Consider the following 22,052-nt stretch of genomic DNA (forward strand, 5'->3'; position numbering starts at 1 on the left):
CCTAGAGTTTGCTTTAGTTTTCCATTGTTTGGGAGTAGTCAGCTAGCATGAATTCTTATCTTTAAAACTGAATTCAGTCATTCAGCTGACTTACTTATTGGTGACCTCTTTTAGGCTCCAGTCTCATAGTTTAGGCATCATAACATGGCAGCAGTTCTTCCACACCAGGCTTGAGTTCTTGAGTCCAGGGAATTATAATATCTAGGTGGCACTTCTGTTTTCATAGAGATTTAAGTCTAATCTCGTCATTATGCTAAATTCATCATTTGATTTATGTATTTCTTTCAAAACTGTAGATCTTTTAAGGCTGCATCTTTTTAATGGTGCAAATTTCTATAAAACTCACTTTTTTTTGTTATTTTTGGCTTTTTTTTGTACCAGCTTCCAGTCTAAAATGTATTCCCAAAATATAACTGTGTAGATTTATGATAATTTTGTAAAAGACCTCTAAAAGGTTCCAAAACAACCACACATTTCCTAGGTTTAGTGGAATATGAGTTTCATCTAAATGTTAAGAAATGTCATTTTAAAAAATAAATAAAATAAATACGAATAAGCTCTCCCTACTTCTAATGTTACTAATGCTGAAAAGTCAAGGAGAAATGGATAAGAAGGTTGTTAAATTTAATTTGGCTTGCTTTTGATGAGTGAAGATGAAACAATCTTCACTGGTGAAAGGTATTTATGGAATTTTGTATTAATGTTTGATTTCTAACAAAGGTCATTTAATCAAGCAAACATTTCAGGTATTCTTTTATCTCCCTTTTAGTCAGAAAAGTTGCAAATGTAAATTTTTTTAATGCTAAGTTTATCATGACTAGTATCGTGCTTTCTGCTGAGATGTTTGTGCATGCCAGATAATGGTTATCTGAAAACTGCTTTCACAGGTCATGCAAAAAGAGAGGTGTTTCAACTGAGTTAATCAAAAATGCTGCCATCCCATATCTTGTCGTTTGCTTTAGATTGTATTTTAAAGCAATCTGAAGTATGTAATGTCATAAATGTTATTTGGAACTATCTCTGATGAACACAGCTTTTGGTGATACTTTTTTCCAGACATGTAAGAAAGCTTGGTGTAAAAGTGCACAGTGAGACATGGCAAGGAGAATATAATTTTTAAAAAGAGTGGGTGTGGACCTCGAGTATTAGAGTGAAGAAAGGATTTCTGGTACTAGAAGTCATCCTTAGGAAATTAAGTTCAGGAAAGCAAGGAGCCACCTTGTATTTCTATAGGAACCCATCACAGAAGAAATTTCACCAAAGTGTGTTGTCCCTCCTGTTTGGCTGTGGGATCGTCATGCTCTTCTTGCACATCCTATGCTTTAGTTCATGGTAAGAGAAAACACTTCCTACAAGAGCATGCATTTTTTAATACTGGCATCAGCTGAGTTAAGTTGATAGAATAGTAGCAAATGAGCTCTCCCGTCAGATGTCATTCTCTAAGTCTAATGCTGGACTCTTTTTTCAATAAGTAAGGTTTTGATCACTGAGGGCATTCCAGAAGGCTCTAGTGGGAGCTCAGTGAGTACTTGAGACACCCCACATAGCTGCAAAGCTTTCAGTCTAATAATCACTTCTGCATACATATACATGCATGTATGCTTGTCAAGTAAAGATGGCTTTTTGGTGGGGGGGAACCCCTCTAATTCTGACATTCACTTTCAATGAGTATATAGCTTTGTTGATGAGATATGGTAATGCTAGTGTAATATGCATAGGGTACTTCTGAGTTAGAACTGTTGCTTTCATTTTCATTTTAAAATGTAGTGTGTGTATGTCAGGGATATGAACGTGACTAATAGAACCTCAGTCTGAAAATGGTGATGGCTCACCTGCACTGAACAGCTCCCTAAGTGTTTGGGAGTGTACTCAGCTATTATATATATAACTGCACTATGAGAGGTTAGATATTTGGTGACTGTTGGTTTGGGGAGTTTTATGTTTAGATGAAACATTCAGTTCTACAGATGTTAAGCATTTGGGCCTTTGTACTTCCCAAACTAAAATCTGACTCTGTTTTGTTAAGCTTCCTTGCAGTTTTCTGAAGTAATTCTACATCTTTCTATCGTCTAGGAAATGAATTGTATTTGAAGTACCATTGCTCACCGTATTCATATTTTCATGTTACTTCACTGTTTTTTTTTAATGTCTGTTTGTCTTTTAGAAGTTAGTTAACATAGAAGAGCAAAGCTATAGCATTTTAAAGTAGAGTACTGCATCATTAGACATGCAGTTCATTTTTGGGTGGCATTTAAAATCTCATGACCTCAAATACTTTGACAGAGAGTCTTAACTTTGTCTTGCACAACATTACAAACAGTTTAAGCACAGTGTGTTTTCTGAATTGGATGCAGGCAGCTTGCCAAGGTAACTATACTCTTAACTACTTCTTACCTTTTGTTCTATTGATTTTAGCAAAGATCATCAACAAATTGCAAGAATATGTGGTTAATATTTTTAGAAAATAGATTCTTTTAAAGGATGTGCTGAAGTCCTGGTGTTGTCAGTGCTTGTTTGTCATGCACTAGTGTTTCTGAATAGTAGATTATGGGCTTTAAAAATTGGTGTTAAGTAGGCGCTTACTCATTTTGTACTTAAACCTTCGAGAGTTCGTTGGTAGCACATGGAGTACAGAGTTGTACTTCACAGATTGTCACTGACTGTCAATCACCAAAACTGACCTCAGTTTCAAAAACTCAGCACTGAATAGCCTTAGATGCCTAAATAATTTGTCTAGAAAAACAGTTCTCACTGAAACCTGTTTTCGCTTTTTCTTCCCCACAGCAGTAGTTTGGTGAAGGGAAAAATGAGTTGGGCAGGAAAGGAATGACAGTGTTTTTAAAATATATTTGGGATTTGACTCAACAAGACTTGTGTTGAGTCTAATCATTGCTGACACAACACTAGAATATTCAGTGCTTCATTTACAGAGCAAACATTTGGAAACATAACATAATTAGCTGTTTGATGTAACAGTTCACAAGCTAAGAAAACACTACCACCATGTTATGCTTCAAAATATTTACACAATCCATATACCATTTTGCATAGACAGTTATCGCTGTTGCCCACGAAGTTTGGAACAATGACTTCAAAAGGAGAGCCGGTAAATAACCTTTTGTCTCGGTGTTCAGACTAGGAGGTTCTTAGCAAATGTTAGGAAATCAATATAATGATTTATACTGAAATTTTCAGGTCTAAGATTAGAGCAGTTTAGAGACTTGCATTACCTTACAGTGTTCGGTAGGTATTTCCATAAATGTAGATGAAAGTGTACTTAATCCAACAAGGAAGAGAAGTTCTGTACAAAACCAGGACATACCTTTTGAATTCATTTTGCAAGCAGGAAGATATCAAAGCAGTACCACAACCCTTTGGTCTGGAAAAAGTTCTGCTTCATTTGTCAGGAACCAATGGATGGATGGTTCTTTAAAAATGGACTGAAGAGTAAGCCAGTGAAAAATAAGCTAAGAAAGGAGTGATTGCCATTTTGTTCTGATACTTCTCTTTGAGAAAGATACACATCTTCTAGCAAAATAATCTTTCCTAGAAACACATAAAATTAAATATGAAGGAGGTGTGTTCAGATCATGAGAAGGTTTGGTGGGTTTTTTGTGGGGTTTTGGGTTTTGGTTTGGTTTGGTTTTGGTTGGTTTTTTTTTTTTTTTTTTTTTTTTTTTTTTTTTTTTTTTTTTTTTTGTTCATTTTAGAAGTCTTCGTACATTAAAATCTGGAAATGGAATAAAGTTTGTACTCTAGAGGCCAGAATATTTGTATGTTTTTAAGTATGCTCTAGGTGGAATTGGTCAGGTGAAGCAAACATGGTTACGAAATACTGTTGTTCTTAAACCTGACATTTTTGTGTCCTTGACATACCAATCTCTGTGTCTTGCCCTGGATGATTAAAAACAACAGCTGATTTCTGTAACTATGGATTTGTTAGCAGCCAAGCCAATTGTTGTTGTTCAGGGGGAAACAGAGAAGGTTTTCTCCTTGTCAGTTCTCTCTGCTATGTTTTTGCCCTCCTTGCTTAGTTGTCTATTGAGATGATGACTTCAATCAGGTAGCAGGAGGGGGGTGCCAGAGCAATACAAAATTAGCAGCAGGAACAAGCACTCAGAAACAGCAGTAAGGGATACAACTGCAAGGATAAGAATGATCATATCTAACATCCCAGAATGTACTATTAGGAGAAGGAAGCAAAAGCAGTGAAAGCTATAATCTGTAGTGGAAAATAACAAAACTATTGACATTTCTGCTAGCATAGTAGCTTTGGAGAAATGGATCATCCTGTTTAAGCAAGTGTAGTTTAAGACAACCACTTTCTTGCTACTATGAAGCAGTACTGGAATTCAGTATATTGACAAAATTGGTTTGTCCTTTGGAAGTAAAATTCCAGATGAGCATTAGGCCTGCTTAAAATTATCTGTGCTTATGCCTCACCTACCAAAACTCTCTGGTACAGAATTTCAGGAGGCAATGTACTGTGCATTTAGTATTTCTTGGTTAATTTGCTCTTTTTTTACCTCAGTTGGACAAACATAAACATGAAAGAGAAGTGCTGTTTCATCGCTTATGAACCACAATAAAGCCATCAATCCTTCTAGAGCAGGTGCTGTAAAAAGGACTTTTTGTTGAGTAGCCTTTTTGTTATTAATATCCTTTAGGATTTCTGTTTCGTCTTCTACATGTGCTCAGTAGTAGAGCATATGCAGTATGACACACGCATGTTCTCGCTCAACTGAGAATTGAGAATAAAAATAAACCTTCTATGATTTTGAATAGGCGTGCTGAAGCTCCTTGGCATGATGTTCCTTTTGTGAACGTATTCCAGTTTATTTTCAAACACTAATTTTTTTTTTTCCCCTCTAGGACTTGCTGTATTAAAACATGTGCTAACACCACGCGTGAAGGCAACTCATGTAGCCATTGACACAATGAAAGACTATCTGGATGCTGTCTATGATGTGACTGTAGCTTATGAAGGTACTGTGGACCACAAAGGGCAAAGAAAACTGGCACCATCTATGACAGGTGAGTAGATGTGTATTGGACATGCTACATTAGACAGCTGCATGCTTATTAATATACAAAACCAACTTCAGGTGCTTTGTAGTGCTCTGAAGATAATCCAAAGTGCTTCAACCATCTTGCCATATCTTGGTGGGGCATGGTTTATTAGTGACTAGGCTTTACAATAGTTGCTGCTGACACTCCTGCCCTCCCTTCCCTATTCCATGCAGATAATATTTCTGTAGTCAAATTCCGCATACCGGTGCTCATTGGAGTTACAATGAACTTGGGGCCATAGGCAGAAGGTGCTATTTACCTTCTCGTTTCTTCTATCAGTGGAATTCAGCATCATTGTTAATTTTCTCCCTCTGTCTTTGCTGTGATGGATACGTGTACAAGTGAGCTGATTGCTGAAATGCCTGTATTTTAAAGGCAGTGTGTGGTCATTGTATTTTACTGTCAATTCTTCAAATTGCTGCACATACCTGGTAACCTTACAGACACCTAACAGTGTTTTTATGCAAGTGGGCTTTGCTTGCTGTAGTATTTTAAACCACCTACAGCACCTTAAGAGAATGGAGTAAATTCAGTTGTATGTTCCTTGAGTAATCTAACCAGAAAATAAGTTCTATTAGATGAAAATAGGTTTCTGTTAAGCAAAACGGTGGGACAGAAAGTCAGGGTTTGCTGGGTTTTGATTATGCGTGGTAGTGGTTTCATGATTTTTTTTTTTAATGATTATTATTATGGCTGTTATTACTGTTATTATTTTAAACTAACTTATTTTCCTGCGCTGTCACTGGGGCCAGATGTCATCTGTCTTTCCAGTTACAGTAGATGTGTTACCCAGTCATATCTGTGCATGACTGTCTGTTGCCAGTTGGCTCAAAGTGGTACTTCTGAGCCTTTTGCACTCCTGATACCAAGTGGGGAAAAAAAGCCACAGTAGTTCCACAGAGCTGTTCAAACTTTTGGGCAAGGGACCAGTGTTGGCTGAAGGACCTGCAGAGAACTTACTAGCTAACTCCCTGCTCTTCAGCTGTCTCAGTCACTAGAACTTGGTCCTTCTGCCCTTAAAAAGTTTGTAGTGCAGCTGTTTTCATACCACTTCATTAGCAGCTAAAACTCCTTGAGGTGGTATAAAGTTAGCATGAACTCCTTCCAGGTGCTAATTGCTTGGAAGTTTAAAATTCTTCTGGATAAGTGAGCAACAACACTGTTAATAGTATGTTAACTCAACATTTGGGGTGACCCTTAAGGTCTTAGAATGCTTTATTTTTATACATTTTGTTCCGAACAGGAATTTTTTATGACTTAACATCAAAAGTGCTATTATTTTATTTAACATTTTTAATTTATATTCTTCTTTTGAACTTGATTTTTCATATTTTGGTTTTTAATATTTGTTTGGGGGTGGGGGGGCAGGGTGTCTATTTGTTTTGGGTTTTGATTTTGGTCAGGTTCATTTGTTAAATACTTTATGACCCTGTTACAGATTCTTAAGATTGGGCAGCTTCCCTCTTCTGTCACCCAGCCCCTTTCAAGACCCCCTTCAAAACAAACAGGATTGTTTCCTCTTCCCTGCAGCATATCTTGTTTTGTGACTTAATTACTAGGCACTTTAAACAATTCTCATGCTGGACTTCTTACTGCCTGTTGGTTAATTAAACTATTAAAATGTCATTACCTAATGATAAGATGACAAATGTTCAAATTCCTTATAAGACCTCTTCACCTATTGAACCTTCCAGTTTGCATGAAGGATGATAAAATTGTGGAATGGGAACCAACAGACTGAATTTCACTGTTGTCTGCTTCTTGAGTCTTGTGTCAAGTGGTAGTCAGATGGTTTTGGGTGGTTAATCTAAAGTCACTCTTTTGGAGGCTCCAGAGCAAGCAGTCCAGGCTTATCTTTCAGCCACCCTTATTGTTAGGGGTGGAGTAATTACTCTTTCAGCCTTGGATAAAACTAAAGGCAGTAACAGAGAATGAAGTGCAGCCAAGCAGTTGTTACCCATTACAGAATTGATTAATTAAATATCCAGGGCATTCCATGCTTTTGCGGCAGTCACATGTATTCCACATAATATAAATTATGTAGATTAAGGACATTTTATAAATTATAGTGTGGAACATAGTTGTCATTCTTTTAGGCCCTCCAGACACAAAGTGGAAGGAAAACAGTTTTCATTCTGAGAGGTCAAGATCATTTCACCATTTGTTATGCAGAAGTCCACCAATTGGTCTGTTCAGCAATATAATATAACAAGAATTGAATTAGACATTGTTGCGCATTTGAGATTTTATAGCATTGCTCTTTTTACAGTGTTAAAGTGGGTTATAGAATGTCATTTCCCTGTGTCCATTTCATACGGACACTTCATATTTGGGTCAGTGCTGAATGAGAATTTTTTCATTCTCATCGGAACAGAACGGCAGTGCAATCCTGGTAATTTTTAAAAGATAAGGTTGACATGGCTTTTTCAATCTAGCAACTCTGATTGAAATTTATTGCATGGCAAACAATCTTCTGATAAACACAACTTTACTTGAAGATTGTGTTTCCCATAGTGTGACATTTCCCATGTGAATGAAATCTGAATTCCACACAGATATAATGTGTTTCTTGAAATGCATTTTACTTTCAGTTCTATAAATCCCAATTTCTCAGAAGAGCTTGTGCCACTTCTGGAAGAAACCCTGTACTTACCCAGACATATGGTCTGCTCTTGGCTGCTATAGTAAACAGTAGGTTAAAAGGAACATTTTAGTGACTGTGAGTAGTATTACCATGCTTTATCTGAGAAACTGTTAGTAAACTGTAAATGAGAAAAAAAAATCTGAAGAAAAAACTAATTGCATTTGAAATTTTGTAATCTGGAACTCTTAGTGTTAATAGCCTTTCTTAGCAAAATTGGTTTGTTTTTTTTTTTTTCAGTCCAGCAACCTTAAGCGTATCATAAGGTTTACTTGCTTTACAGGATTAAAGCAAAAGGTTGTATGTTAGCAACTGGAAAACAGACATTCACCATCCTGTCTGCATTAGTGCTTTGAGAAGAACAGTGAATGCCAGGCACACCTGATAACATTGTACCTTCTTAGAGCAGGCCAATTATTATAGTATCCTTCCAGATCTGTTGAACTTTTTGTCACTGTGCATTTTAATGTTTTGTTGACACTTTGCAGCTGCAAGTTGTTTGCTTTAGAAGTCATGAGATTTGATTAGTCTTGGAAAGGGACTAAGATTAGATTAGTTTTAGATGGGGATATTGCTTTCTGCTATTGCTTCACATCCAGTTGTGACCAATAGATACTTTTTTTTTTCTACAATTTATCATTAGTCATTCCCCTTCATTCCAACAAGTCTGGATCTTGGTATGTTTCCAGTGGAAGTTTGTCCTGCACATGGCAGCCTTTCCAAAGAATAACAATTTCCCACAGATTTCTCCTGTCTCACTATTAGAGATGATTTGTCCAGATCACTAAAGACAGAGCGTGATGGTCATGCTTAGGGAGCACTATGCTGGTAGACGGTATTTATTTGTGGTCATTAGAATAAGATGCAAATAATCAAATAATCATATGGGCACTGCAGAAAATTGAAGTGCATCTAGGGTACTGAGTTCTGCAAGAACTATGTAGAAGTGAAAAAGAGGGGGCAAAAATCCTGTGCTGGATTTGTCGATACTGTTTTACTGTGTTGTCTTTAATTAAAAAGTGGAAATAAGCTTGGAAAAAAAGTAATGAGAACCTAGTTTTCCCTCTTCTGAAAGACTGTCCTAAGTGTTCACATCTAGCTTTGGCTGATGTTAAGGGGCAGGTCGTGTGAGATATGGGAACTGTTGTCATTCTGGCACCTGAAGGAGCATTATGTACACATCTACCTCTTTATTTTTCTGCCTGAAGGCTTTAACATAACCAGATGGTATTTATCTGGCCATTGCAGATGAAAGAGTGTGTAAAATAGCAGCGTGTGACAATGATAAACACTGAACAAAAATAGAAAGTACATGCAGACTGTCTTGAAGAAGTCAGAGGAATTCCTGAGAATTATTGACTCTGCTGTATATCAATTCCAGAACAAACACTTTGAAGGCATGTGTATGTGTGCGTTTCTGCAGAACTGTACATCACTTTGATCAGTGTAATTTGAGGAGGTCAGACTGGCCTAACTTCCCTAGGGGCAAGTACACTTTTCTAAGTGCTTGCACTTTTGTTAGGACCCATTTGGACAGTGAAATGCAGGACAGTAGAAAAGAAACTGGAGCAAAGAAACCAGTCTTTGGACTATGGCCCAATTTTGATCACATCTGCTGTCATTCACAGAATCACAGAATGTTAGGGGTTGGAAGGGACCTTGAAAGATCATCCAGTCCAAAACCCCTGCCAGAGCAGGATCACCTATACCAGATCACACAGAAACACATGCAGTCAGGTTTTGAGTGTCTCCAGTGAAGGAGACTCCACAACCCCTCTGGGAAGCCTGTTCCAGTGCTCTGTCACCCTCCCAGTTAAAAAAGATTTTCCTTGTTTACATGGAACCTCCTGTGCTCCAGCTTGCACCCATTGTCCCTTGTCCTGTCGAGGTCCAAAGAATGATAACAAGTACATGTTTCTAGACGTGCTGCAAAACAATTACAAAAACTGATAGAGTCCAAAGAAAGATTTAGAGTGATGAAATTACTGATAATCTGTCCAGATCTCTGCTAGCTTCCTTGTTTTTATTGGATGAAAGAATATTGAAAAGTAAATGGGGGTTATTTTAGAGCAGCAAAGAAAGGCTGTAGATTAGAACTGAGGCTGGACAGGTGAAACCTGCATCAAGTGTGGGATGGCTTTTCAACATGTATAGTAAATCTCACATGACAAACTTGTCATTCTGCATGTGTACAAGCAAAATTTAAGTAACAGCCTTTCATATTTCAAAATGTAAATTTTTCATTGAAATATTTGGAGGAATTTTGGTAACAGGAGTTGCGAACATAGTTCTGTGGAAAAAACCTAGGTTTTATTTTGTGTAAAATATTAACATGCAACTTTTAAAAAAACATAATTTCACTAGGTACTACAAAGTAAGTAAAATTCTCATTCAGTTTTCAACTGAATACATTTTCACTTGTCCTCTATAGGACTAGACTTGTCATTTTAGAACCCCTGTAATTTCCTGTTAAAAGTAGTTTGAGTAACATGAAAGCCTCTCTTTCGTTTATGGGTAACTTACTTGAAGTGACGTTTTGAACACAGATGTGGACGTATGCATCAGTGTTCTGCAAGCAGGATGGTCTGGGTAAATGCAAAGCATTTTCATACTGTAACAAACTTTGTAGTTCTGCTAAACGATAACATTTCACTGAGGCACAGCATCACTTAATGGGAATGTATGCAGGCCTGGCTGTAATTCTTTGTAGGACTCAAAAAAAGGGGAGAAAATGAAGGTTAGTCTGAGCATGAGTAGCATCTATGATTATATCCTTGTTTTGAGATCGGTAAAGAAAAAGCCCCTGTAGCCCAGTTTCTTGTCTCCAACAGCAACCAAACTTGGATGTCTGAGCAGTGTCAGAATAAGGCAAGTGTACATCATTTTCCTTTTGCAAAAATCACAAACCTGTTTGTGTGTTCATAATACCCCCTCAGTGGGGGTAATAATCCCCTTCAACATCCGTTCAAGCCCAGAGTTACATGTTCCTCTGATTGTAAATAAGGACCTTGTGTACCTCAGTAATTCTCAAGCAGCTCCTATTGAAGGTAGCTTCCCTTTAGGAATTTATGATCAGAAAGAACACAGTTGTCAGAAAACATCTGCTGCACAAAGGATTTTGTAAGTATTTACACTGCAGATTCATAAAATGACCCTGCATACTGGCCTCATGCACATGTGAGAGGAGAAGTGTTCAGCTCCCCAGGCAGTATTTATCTACAACAGATTGAGGAACTCCTGACTCGATGCAAAAGTGTATCTAAACCCTGAGGATAACAAAAACAATTTTAATTTCTTTACGCTGTCAGATTTGGCCAGGAATATGTTTCTACTCTGAGAACCTGTGTTTATTTTTGTTTTTTATGTGCATGACAGCCCTTTTCTTCTACTCTGTTCGTGGTACTATTCTCTGCTTATCAAAACAGACTGGCTGAAGGAAAGGCAAAACCATCAATACTAGCAGTGCTGGCATAGTTCCTAACAGATCCTGTTTATTTGCTACAGAGAGCATTGTTTTGAACTGGTCCAATCCTTGCATCCTTTCTTGCCCTTTTTTCTTCTTTTTTTTTTTTTAATTACATAGTTTAACTCTGTTTTTTTTTCCACTTCTGGAACTTCAAAAACGTTCCAAGGAAGATACAGATACCGCCTAAACTTGCTCCTTTTCAGTTACCAGTGCTGGGATACCCTTTAGATGTAATTCACAAACATAACCTGTTCCAAGTTCTGTTGTTGGCAGCCTGTTAATCAAAACTGTTATGCTTTTGTAGGAAACCTCCTGCTAGCTTGGCCAACATACAGGACTCACAGATTGTTCTAGAGCAGTACAAAGGCCAGAATGCATCTGTTAGAATAACACATTAAAGTCACTTGAAGACTGTTTCAGTGAACTGTAATGTACAAGGTGTTGATCAAATACCATTTTGTTTCAGTAAGGCGTCTTACAGTGGTGCTCTGCTGCTCTCCGGTATAGAAAACTATATGTACCATTTTCTAATAATAGTTTTAAATGATTCCTGAGATCTGGGTATCTTTAGGAAAGTACAGAAACATGACATGATCATTTACACTTGAATTCGAAGGATTAGTTGGGCTATAGTTCCTACTTGCCATCTTCAGAATTTTTATTTTGTAATCTGTCATATCCTTCCTTCTTCTTTCCTTCTCCAAACTGAAAGTTTAGTCTTTTTAATCTCTGTGTTTGTAATGCAGGCACTTTTTCTCCTTTAAACGTTTTAATTGGCCTTTTCTGTGGCTTTCTCTGAGTCTCAGATACAGAGACCTCCTTCAGATACAGAAACCAGAATTGCACATGGTATTTAAAATGTGGATTCACAATCTTTTTATGTATCTGCAAAGTGACTCACTTCACCCTGTTCTCGGTGTCCTTGCTGATGCTGCCGAATATTTGGGGGATTTGGGGCTAATTTCAGAGAAGTGTCAGCAAGTCCCAAATTGCAACCACTAATTCCAAGTTAAGCATCATGTAATCAGAGTTTCCGTTCTTTTTCTCCATGCTTGTTTACACTGAAGCTCAGCTGCTGCCACATTTTCACCCTATTTGCTCAGCTTTGAGGTCCTTTTGGAGTTCAGCTGCTTTTGGCTACTCAAAAGAGCTTAGGGTCTTCTGAAAAAGATGTGAAAAACTGGAGAGTTCACTGTTAGCTCCCTTCAGCTCATCAATCATGACACAGAATAAAACCAGTCCTAGTGTTCAGTCCCTGGAGGACCCCAATTGCTGGGTCTTTTCCATCCTGAAAAGTGACCATTAAGTCCTTCCATTTGTTTCCTCTCTTTAAAGCAGCTTTTGGTCTATAAAACATCATTTCCACTAATCCCATGGCAGCTTAATTTCTTTAATAGCCTTCAGTGTGGAACTCTGTCAGAGGCTTTATGAAAATTCAAATATATCATGTCCCTGAATCCCCTTTATCCTCCTGCTCCTTGACACTGTTGTAGAAATCCAGCAAATTGGTGAGAAAGGATTTCCCATTAGAGAATCCAAGCCAACTCTTTTCCAACATACTGATTATCTCTGTGCTTATGGATCTTATTATAGAGCCTGCTGTCTTACCCAGGGATGTAAGACTCTTTGTTTTGTATTGCCCAGCATCATCTCTAAAACCCTCATTTGTAGAAGGGAAGCTCCATTTTTTTCTGGCACAATGGATGTTTGTGATGGTAGGCAACACATCTTTGTTTTTAAATTTCACATTTAAGAGCTTTTGGATGAATGCTGTCTGGTCTTGGGGACTTCCTGACATCTAACTTGTTTATTTAGTCTAATATTTTCTGTCTGTTTGCTTATTGATCTGGTTCCTTTGAGCAGTATGGTACAAAAAATGCAATGGGTGTAGGAATCAAGTATTTTCAGCAAGAAAAATAATGCAAACAAGTATTTGGGCTTATACTTTACCATGACTGATGCTCTGCACACCTTTTCATCCCGCAGTCCCACCAGTGCCTTAGCTGGTTTACTGCTTTTAATATATTCCCAAAAGTTAGAATTGTTAGAGCATCCTTTGCATTTTTCAAGTGCCTTTTTAGTCTTCTTGATTTTATGTTTACATTTGGCATGAGCAGTTTTGTGGCTTTTCCTTATTTGGACAAGCTTTCCATTCCTCAGAGAGGAGAAAGTAGGAACGTAGTGGTGCCCTCCTTAATTATTCAGGTGGGTTTCAGACCCACCCAGACAGTTTTATACATCTTTTGCAGCTTTATACATCCTTTCTAATGCAAGTTTTTCTGGGATGTGGTATTTAGGGTTTTTTTTAACAGCCAGTGTTTTGCTACTGGTTGTTTTAGGAAACAGTATTTTCTTTTTTATCTAGTGGGTTTGTAGTTGGTTAGGTTTGGGTATGTTTGGGGTTTTGTCCCACTGCACCTTGTCTTAGTAAATGATCAGTGCAGTTCAATAAAGGCTGCTGGAGTCTCACATTCCTTCTTTCAGTCCTGAACTTGCAGCTCTCAGTCTGGCTCACAGTTTCTGGTCACTATTATCAAACTTAGCAGGAAATAATTTTATATATCTAACTAATACATATTTATTAGTCTGCATTTTCCATCCACAAGGATTTCGTAATGCTTCTGATTTCTTATTATATAAATTATATAATCCTTCACACACTAGCAGTCCCTCACCTGTACACATTGTATTGTGCCATTCCTGTAAATGTGATAGCCTGGCAATGTTGCCTGCTCCTTCAAGGCCACCAGGGTACCTGTATTATAGGGGTCGTTGCTCGGTACCAGTAATTCTTGTTCTCCTGTCTTTATGTTTAGGCTTCTCATGTTGGTACAGAGGCACTTCTGAGTTTCACCCTCATGCTAAGTTTTAGCCACATCCACCTCTTGTGGTATGTCCATCTGAACAAGTTGCTTTTCCTGACCTTCAGCTTTTCCCTGCTGCCAGTTGAAATGCTTTCTTAACTTTTTAATTTACAGTGCCAACAACCTGGTGTGAAAATGTTTCAGGTGCATCCTGTTTCTTGTCACCAAAGGTCCCCAGTCCTAATGTGCTCAGCCTACACTGAGCCCCTTGTGCATGCTTGGAGCCTCTGATCATGTATTCATCTCAGGCCTTGCACAGTGCATTGGCAGTATTTCTGAGAGTGCTGTTCCTCAGGTCCCAGGCTTGTCTCCTGGCTGCAAGCGTTAGTCTAGCCTGCACAACATCCCCTCCATGCTTCCCTACATCAGTACTGGTAGGTACTGGTTCTGCCCACTCCTCAACCACATCCCAGGTTAACCTAACAACCTGGATGTTTGCTTTTCCACCTAGTGCCACTTTGCCCTACCACTGCTTTATTTCGTTAGCGCAAGCTGTGAAATAGTTTCCTGTCAGCTCAGCTTGAGGTGACGGAAAGCCTGAAGGTGGGAAACAACACAGCACTTAAAATTTATGTTTGTTTTGCTAATTGATTGTTAATTTGGTGTGCAAAGTAAATAAAAGTAGAGAGATGGGATTTCTGTCTTAGAGGAGGAGATAATTTATGACCTGCTTTGGTAGCTGAACACTGAAGTCTAGACTAATGAAAATGTAAGCAGTAGAGAAAGCATCTACAGTTCAGAGAGGAATATCTTTGCCCTCGTGGTTCTGCCTGTAAAACTCTCCGCACCGCAGCAGCCAGTGCTCTGTTCCTGAAGAGGCGTACTCTTACACGTTTGAGATACCAGTTACTTAGAATAAATATACATTATTCAGATTTCCATTCCCTGTGATATCACTTTCAATTTATCATGAACATTACTCAAATCTGTTAAAATAGGAGAGCCCTGGGGGCTCTTCAAGTGGACACGACTGTGTCAGTTTGTCCTTTCTTAATTTTGAAGGGCTTTGGCAATAATTACATGGCACTAAAGGAGCTGATGTAGGAGGTTGAAACCTGAGCTACTTTACTGCTGTCATATTTAAAGTGCATATAAAAATAGACTTCATTAGTAATTGCAGACTGGAATATCTAAGTATAACACCACTGTTACAACTTTCTTAAGGGGCAAGGCAAATAATTTGGAGTGGTAGAATGAACTTTTGTGATAGCATTAAGGGGAAGGTGGTCTGAGACTATTTGTATGTCCCTTCTCAGTATCAGGTATATGATTATGTTCTGAAGCTTCTCTTCTTCCCTCACTTTCCCTGGTAATGCCAATAATTCAAAACAAAATTAATTGGCTTTTGAAGGTGAGGAGTTGAAAACTGGTAGAGTTATGTGGAAGGCCCAGCAAGCAAAACACCCTTCCTAAACATCCATTTGCAATCCAGAACTCTGTGAATCCAGTTCCTTTCCTGGAGGCTGTTGCACTCCATTCATTAATCTGAATTGCACATGGAGTACTTCAGTACAGTGTTAGTGTGAATCCTGTCCCACAGAAGGAAGGCCATAATGTCACAGTTTTAAGAACAAAAAATGCTCAATCCACCTTATTATTTTCAGTTCCTTCCTTCTGCTGTGGTTGATCACTGGAAGCATGATAAACATTCTGCACTTGTATCTGTTGTTAAATCAGACAGAAGGTTTTATTAGGAAATTAAATCCCACACCCAAGTCAGTCCACTTTGCTCCCACACAAGTTGCTAGTGTTCATTTATCCCAAGTCATGACTAATGCTGTCCCCAATATAATGTTTTATCATAACATATGATTTGCACTTATGTTTTGTCTTTTCAGTGAAAGTTCAAGCTTGCTTGTTCCTGCTGTTAATTCTAACAAATTCTGGCAAGTTTAGGGATCTGAAAAGCCTGTCAGATGTTGGCTTTAAGGACTAGTGTCCCTGAAGTTGGATGTAATTTGCACATAATAAATTGCTTCAATAAGATTGTGTTTCTTAGCTTAATTACACAAGTCTTTTGGGAGTTAAACTAATGTGAATTCAAGGGTCATGGGACCACCACAAAACCTTTAGAGGTTGTAGTGATAAAAGCCAGCTGTTTCTTCTCAAAAACAACCTCTCAGTATATTGTTGTTAGCCACTGGTGGTTTTATGGGATTTCAGTGTCATTGTGCGTCTGAAAAAAGAGCCAAAAAATTTGATTAGCTGCATTAAACACTGACATGAACTGGATAATCAAGCTGACTAGCTTGATTGCATGCATTACAGTGTCATCTTCAGATACCCAGGATGGCCCAGGCTTTGGATAACATGGCCTCGAATCCATGGGTGGGAATGTTGATTCTCTCTGGGAGAGCATCTGCAGTTGCAGGTCCCGCAGCTTTCGGTGAGGCTGTACCACAGCCAGACCACAACAGACCACCAAGGGAAAGTTAAGGCTGGGGAGAGGAGTGTTAGGATTTACAAATGTGGGAAATTATGACAAACATTTAGGATCTTCACAAATCTTCACTCAGAATGGTTGAAGAAGACTAGTGTGGGAAGCACTAAGAATCGACTTGCAGTAGAACCTGTGCTTAAGGCAGAAAAACCAGCAGCAGTATTTGCGAGGGTTTTTTGCTTTCTAAGGAGATTTCTAGGGTTGCTACATTTCAGCTTTGGTAGTGGAAGGTGTTTCTTCTGAAATAGTTATGTCTTATTTCTCTTCCGTTAACTAGAGTTGTTATTTATTATGTGTTCTGTTGCTGCCTTTAAATGACCAACTGTCAATATTTTTAAAGCAGCATAACATTAGTTTTAAAAATACCACATAACTATTACTAATGCTATCTCATCTAACTTGGAAATTTGCTTTGATCTATGGCTAGATCTTCAGCCCTAGCTGAATATGAGTAGCACAGATGTTTTTATGAGAGTCTAGCACAAAAAAGACTGTATGATCTGGCTTCTAGGCATTTGGTTTGTTGATACAGTTTTGCATATTTTTAGAATGTTCCACTTAATAGGTAATGACACTCAAAAAGAGGATTTGTACATCAGTGAGCACTGTAAGCATTTAAGACAAGGGTAATACGTCTGTCATTTAAAATATTAATAGCATGCTTTTAGGTGCTCGTATAGTGAATGACCTTCATATAGTGGTCTGTTTCTCTGAGGACCAGAGAAAATCCTTTCTTCCTATTAAAAGCAAGAAGAAACACCTGCTTTCATATACATCAACACTGATTTCTTTGTGGGTAGTAAAAACATTGCACATAACTTGTAGACAATGTCTGTACAATCCATCATTCTGGACTCCAGGTACTTGTCTTGCCCACCATCCAATAGCTGTAAATAAGAGGTGGTTTCACTAGACTTGTTTAGCAACAGTTGTGTTTGCTACTCAGTGGCTACTTGGTGGATTTGTTTCTGCTTAGAGCCCTCAGCCTCCCTCCAGTTGATGCTGTATGGGCCATGTTGCTCCCTTTACACACCCCAATGCAGTTCGGTGAAGGGCTCTTTGCCTGAGGACTAGACAAAACTGCACACAGCACCTGACAAATTTCCACATCAAATTGCCCTAAGACTTGATGATCTCTTTACATCTTCGCCTGCCCTCCCCCTCTACAAACACACAAACACATTTGCATGAACAAGCTTTTAAAATTCTTTAAGGTAAGTATATGATAAGGATTGCTTTTACCATAAAGTCCTTAAAAATCAATAATCCTATAAAAAACAAAAACAAATAGGGAGATATCTGCTTTGCAAACCATAATAAAGATGTACATGCAGTAACAATTATTTTGCACAGTCATTCCTCAAGATACCCCTAACAGTTACAGGTCAAAGTCTTCTATACATCTGCACTGCTTTCCCAAAAATGTCAGCAACCCAAGGGGACCACCCGGGCTGTGTTACATTTGTTGTCTGTCTGTATTGTGGGAAGGCACTTCTCTGCCCTTTGCAAAATACAAAGATTGTCCATGTTTCCAAGGGCTTCCTTCTTCACATCAAGCCTCTCCATGTATGGAGATGCTATGGATAGTGCAGTACTCCTTGCTACTGATAAATGCAGATGGTTACTAATACTCAAATGCTGGTGGGGTTTTCATCCCATATGCAGAATTTTAACAACTTGTTAGTTATAGGAAATCCCACAAGGCTATGTGAGTAATGGAGTTTTGTTTGTAATTAATGCTTGCTTGCTAAATTTTTGTAGGGACAAATTGAGGAAATGGGGGACGGAGATTGCAACAGGGCTGCCTCAAGCTTTTTTTAAGACAGATGAAAAATGAAGAAATGCAACATGGGAAGCATTTTGCTATTTAATTATAGGTTATTACTTAAACTGGAGCCCATTTTCTTCTGGAGATAATTTGGGAAATCACTCTAATTCAGACTTTGTCATCCAAGAGCAAACAAAATGTAAGTTTCAGAAAGGACAGGCAAAGAAGATCAAATCAAACTTCAATCAAAATTGCAGGCTGGGTGACTTCATGACACAGAATTTTCTGCATCCCACACTACAGAAGTGAGTGGATTGCTGCTGAGGTAGAAGTGTTAACATTTTCAAGCACAGCATTTTATAGATAGCAGAGTGCATTCATGGATCATTTTCCCATGCTCCATGTGATAATGGGCCACCATCTCAAGAATGTGTACGCCAGATGGCTTCTAAGTTCATTGAAGTGCTCAGGATCCAAACATAAAGAAGGAAGGCTTTTGAGAACTGAAGTTAGGCTTCCAAGGCAATTACAGCTAGAAGGTCAGATCTTCAGTGTGTTTCAGACAAATAAATGCCTTAGAGTGGTTTTGTGACTCAGGCCTGTTGTTTTGTTCTTTTTAGAGTTTCTTTGCAAGGAATGCCCAAGAGTTCATATTTTCATTGATCGAATTGAACTGAAGGACATTCCAGAAGAGCAGATATATATGAGAAGGTGGCTTCATGAACGTTTTGAAATAAAGGATAAGTGAGTAACAATATGCAAAACTTTCTGTTTCAGAAACCTGTCTTATTTCTTTTATGTTAGCAGATAAACCCATGATTTCTGTGTTAGCAGCAGTGCAAGCTGTAGGGCTCTCTGAAGAGAGTTGGTATTCACACTCCTCTGTGTATTTTGTATAACAAAATAAATTTGTGGTTAAACCTTTTGCTCAGGAGGTTGAAATGCCTGTGTTTGAGATGTTCCTTACACTGAGGATCTGTGAGTTCGTGCTGCAGGAAAGACTCATACTCATCTGAATACTCTCAATTTATCCTCTTGTAGCAGAGTTTTATGCTCAGCCAAGAATGTAAGATGGTCATGGTAAGCAAGCAGGCAAAATGCAGTTTGATTCTAGCCTCATAATCAGTGTTTAAAAGCGCCAGATCTTGATCTAATCTCATCTGCCAAAATTGTTTATGCATCTTCCATCAGACAGTGATTGGATAAAAACACAACCCTGAGATCCTTACCTTCACTGGGGAGATTGTGAAGTAGACATTTCATCTTCCATCTTTGAGTCATGACAGAACTAAAGTGCCTGGATCCCTCCAGCATCTCCAAATAAGGTCACTACTGAGCATACACAACAGATCCTGGGGGACCTTATGCTTTGGAAGGACTTTGTGCCTAAATGTGTGATTAAGTATTGTTTGAGAGATGATGGTTTAATTTGCCATATGTGAAGTCCAGATTAAGAGAGCTGAATCTGTTTACTTTCTAAATCCTTGAATACGTTGTGTGAGACAGACATTTCCCTGCTTCTTCAGCTGTGTTCTGCTGTAAAATTGTTCTGTCAGTCTCGCACTCCATGGAAGTGAAAAACAGGTTAAGTCATCTTGTGATCTTGGAATCCATGTAAAATATAACATGGTGGCAACTGTTACTAAAGTGTCTTAGAAGTTTAGGATCACTGAAATAATTTTTCTTCTCTTTTGAGAGGAAGAAAATCTGAATTTCATTTTATAGATAAGCAACTGAGAGATGAAATAAAAGGCTGTCCAGTGTCCCTTAAGTAGTCTTCTGGTGAAGATCAGCAAAATGGAACAGATCTCTGTCTCACTGTAGACTCCTCTTGACTGGAGCATCATTCCTGGGCCAGAGCAGTCTATCAGTGTAGCATTTTACTCGTGCGCATTTGGCTTCCAAAATACTTTGTAGATTCATGGAATTGTTTATGTTGGAAAAGTCCTTTAATGTCATAGAGTCTGTTAACCTAGCACTGCCAAGTCCAACACCAAACCATCTCTCTAAGTGCCATGTCTTTATGTCTTTTAAATGCCTCTAGGGATGGTGACTCAAGCACTTTCCCCAGGCAGAGTCTCGTGAGCCCATGTAGTTTATTAGTTTACTTAATGAAAATTCTCTTTTCCCATCCTTTAGTTTTCACCTATTAACTGTGTGTTGTATTTTGTCCTACAATATTGCCCACTACGCTGGGCTTTGCTGCTAAATCCTGAGTGGAAAGGATTATTGTCTTTTATATTCAGTGTTAAAATTGATCCCCAAGGAAAAATCTGCTTCAGTGTGCAATGTTACTTTGAATGCATCGTATTCTTAATGCATACTGATTGTTTAAAGCTTACAGATGGGCTGCTACATATTGTGAAATCATTTCTTAAATGATGCGTGATTAGAAGCAGTTAATGGATGAAAGTAAGTTCCTTAAAACTTCTTATGCTAATGTGTAACTTTAACCATCTCTTTTTATCTGCTTGTAGGTTACTAATAGAGTTTTATGACGCGAAAGATTCTAAAAGAAGAAACAAGTTCCCTGGGAAAAGTGTTCATTCGAAACTAAGCCTCAAGAAAACTTTGCCATCCTTGCTGTTTTTAGGTGGCCTGACTGCTAGTATGCTTCTGACAGAATCTGGAAGGAAACTTTATGTAAAAACATGGATATATGGGACTTTAATTGGCTGCCTGTGGGTTAGCATTAAACCATAAGCAGATGTTAGTCTCCCGTCAGTGAAATGTGCAGTCTTTTCTTGCACATTGCACCAAACTTTTTCCTGAGTTTATGGTAAAAAAAAAAGTGTAAATAGAGCCTTACTGATCGAACATTGGAAATAACAGAAATGATGACTTAAGCCTCTGTGTGGTTGGTTCAGGGAAAATAAATGTAGATTTTCAAGTTTGCTACTGACTTTTGCAGATAAACTGAGTCACATGATAAATTGCTTTCCCATGAACTAACATTCATCTCTATCTGCAGATTCGATGAAATGAGTTATGCATAAGGGTGTCTTAAGTGGACCTGTGAATGTATTTACAGAGATTAATTTAGGGTATATATTTATTATTCTGGTATTCATGTTGATTTTTTTTGTTGTTGTTGCTCTGGTGCACTGCAGCAGCTCAGTTGCATCTATCCCAGCTGTACTGCAACTAAATCAAAACCTTTTTTTCTTTTTCTTTGATTTTGCTTTTCAGTTTTAGCTAAATACTTCTTTAAAAGGGACTATGTAAGCTAGCAAATCATGAGATGTTACCTGAAGCAGAATAAAACATTCCTGAGAACTACTGTACATGGGGAAGAAGCTCTGTTTATCTAGTGCATGATTTTTGTGTTATATTGCAGTATTAGCTGATTATTTTACATATGTGAAACATTGAATTGTACTGAGCAAACAACTTATTTTGCACACTCTGTAGTTGTGCATAGAAAGAACATATGCAGTAGAATGAAATGTTAAGGTTTGGGGGTTTTTTTTTGGTCTAACCAGACTGTAGCCTGCCTTGTGTCTGCATTGTCCTTAGCACCTCAAGAGTTTCAGCTGAGCTCACAGACCTTTCATGTGTCCGTGCCACAAGCAGAATTTTCCTGTTACCTCACAATTGTTGTCCAGGTAGTGCACAGAATTACTGTAACTTATGAGCATTAGGGTACGGTAACAAGGAACCTGCAGGTGTTCCTGCTAAATTTGAAACATGTGCCTTTTCCTACTAACCTGATTTAGTCTGGCAGTCATCTCTGTGCTGTAGTGTCACACTAGATTCCCCAATCATTCCAGGCAATGCAGACTGCAGTTGGATTGAAGTTACAA

General features: G+C 38.3%; 1 protein-coding gene across 1 annotated transcript in view; it reads left to right on the plus strand.

Annotated features, from left to right (window-relative positions):
• Positions 1-20,952, plus strand: part of AGPAT5 (1-acylglycerol-3-phosphate O-acyltransferase 5) — a 51,261-nt gene extending 30,309 nt beyond the window's left edge. Inside the window, exons 6-8 of the mRNA XM_054383699.1 lie at positions 4,873-5,034; positions 18,870-18,993; positions 20,727-20,952. Coding sequence (XP_054239674.1) covers positions 4,873-5,034; positions 18,870-18,993; positions 20,727-20,952 — 512 coding nt within the window. The remainder of the gene's footprint in view (positions 1-4,872; positions 5,035-18,869; positions 18,994-20,726) is intronic.
• The last annotated feature ends 1,100 nt before the right edge of the window (positions 20,953-22,052 follow it).

The sequence above is a fragment of the Indicator indicator genome, chromosome 9, assembly GCF_027791375.1.
Source record: "Indicator indicator isolate 239-I01 chromosome 9, UM_Iind_1.1, whole genome shotgun sequence".
Taxonomy (NCBI): Eukaryota; Metazoa; Chordata; class Aves; order Piciformes; family Indicatoridae; genus Indicator; species Indicator indicator.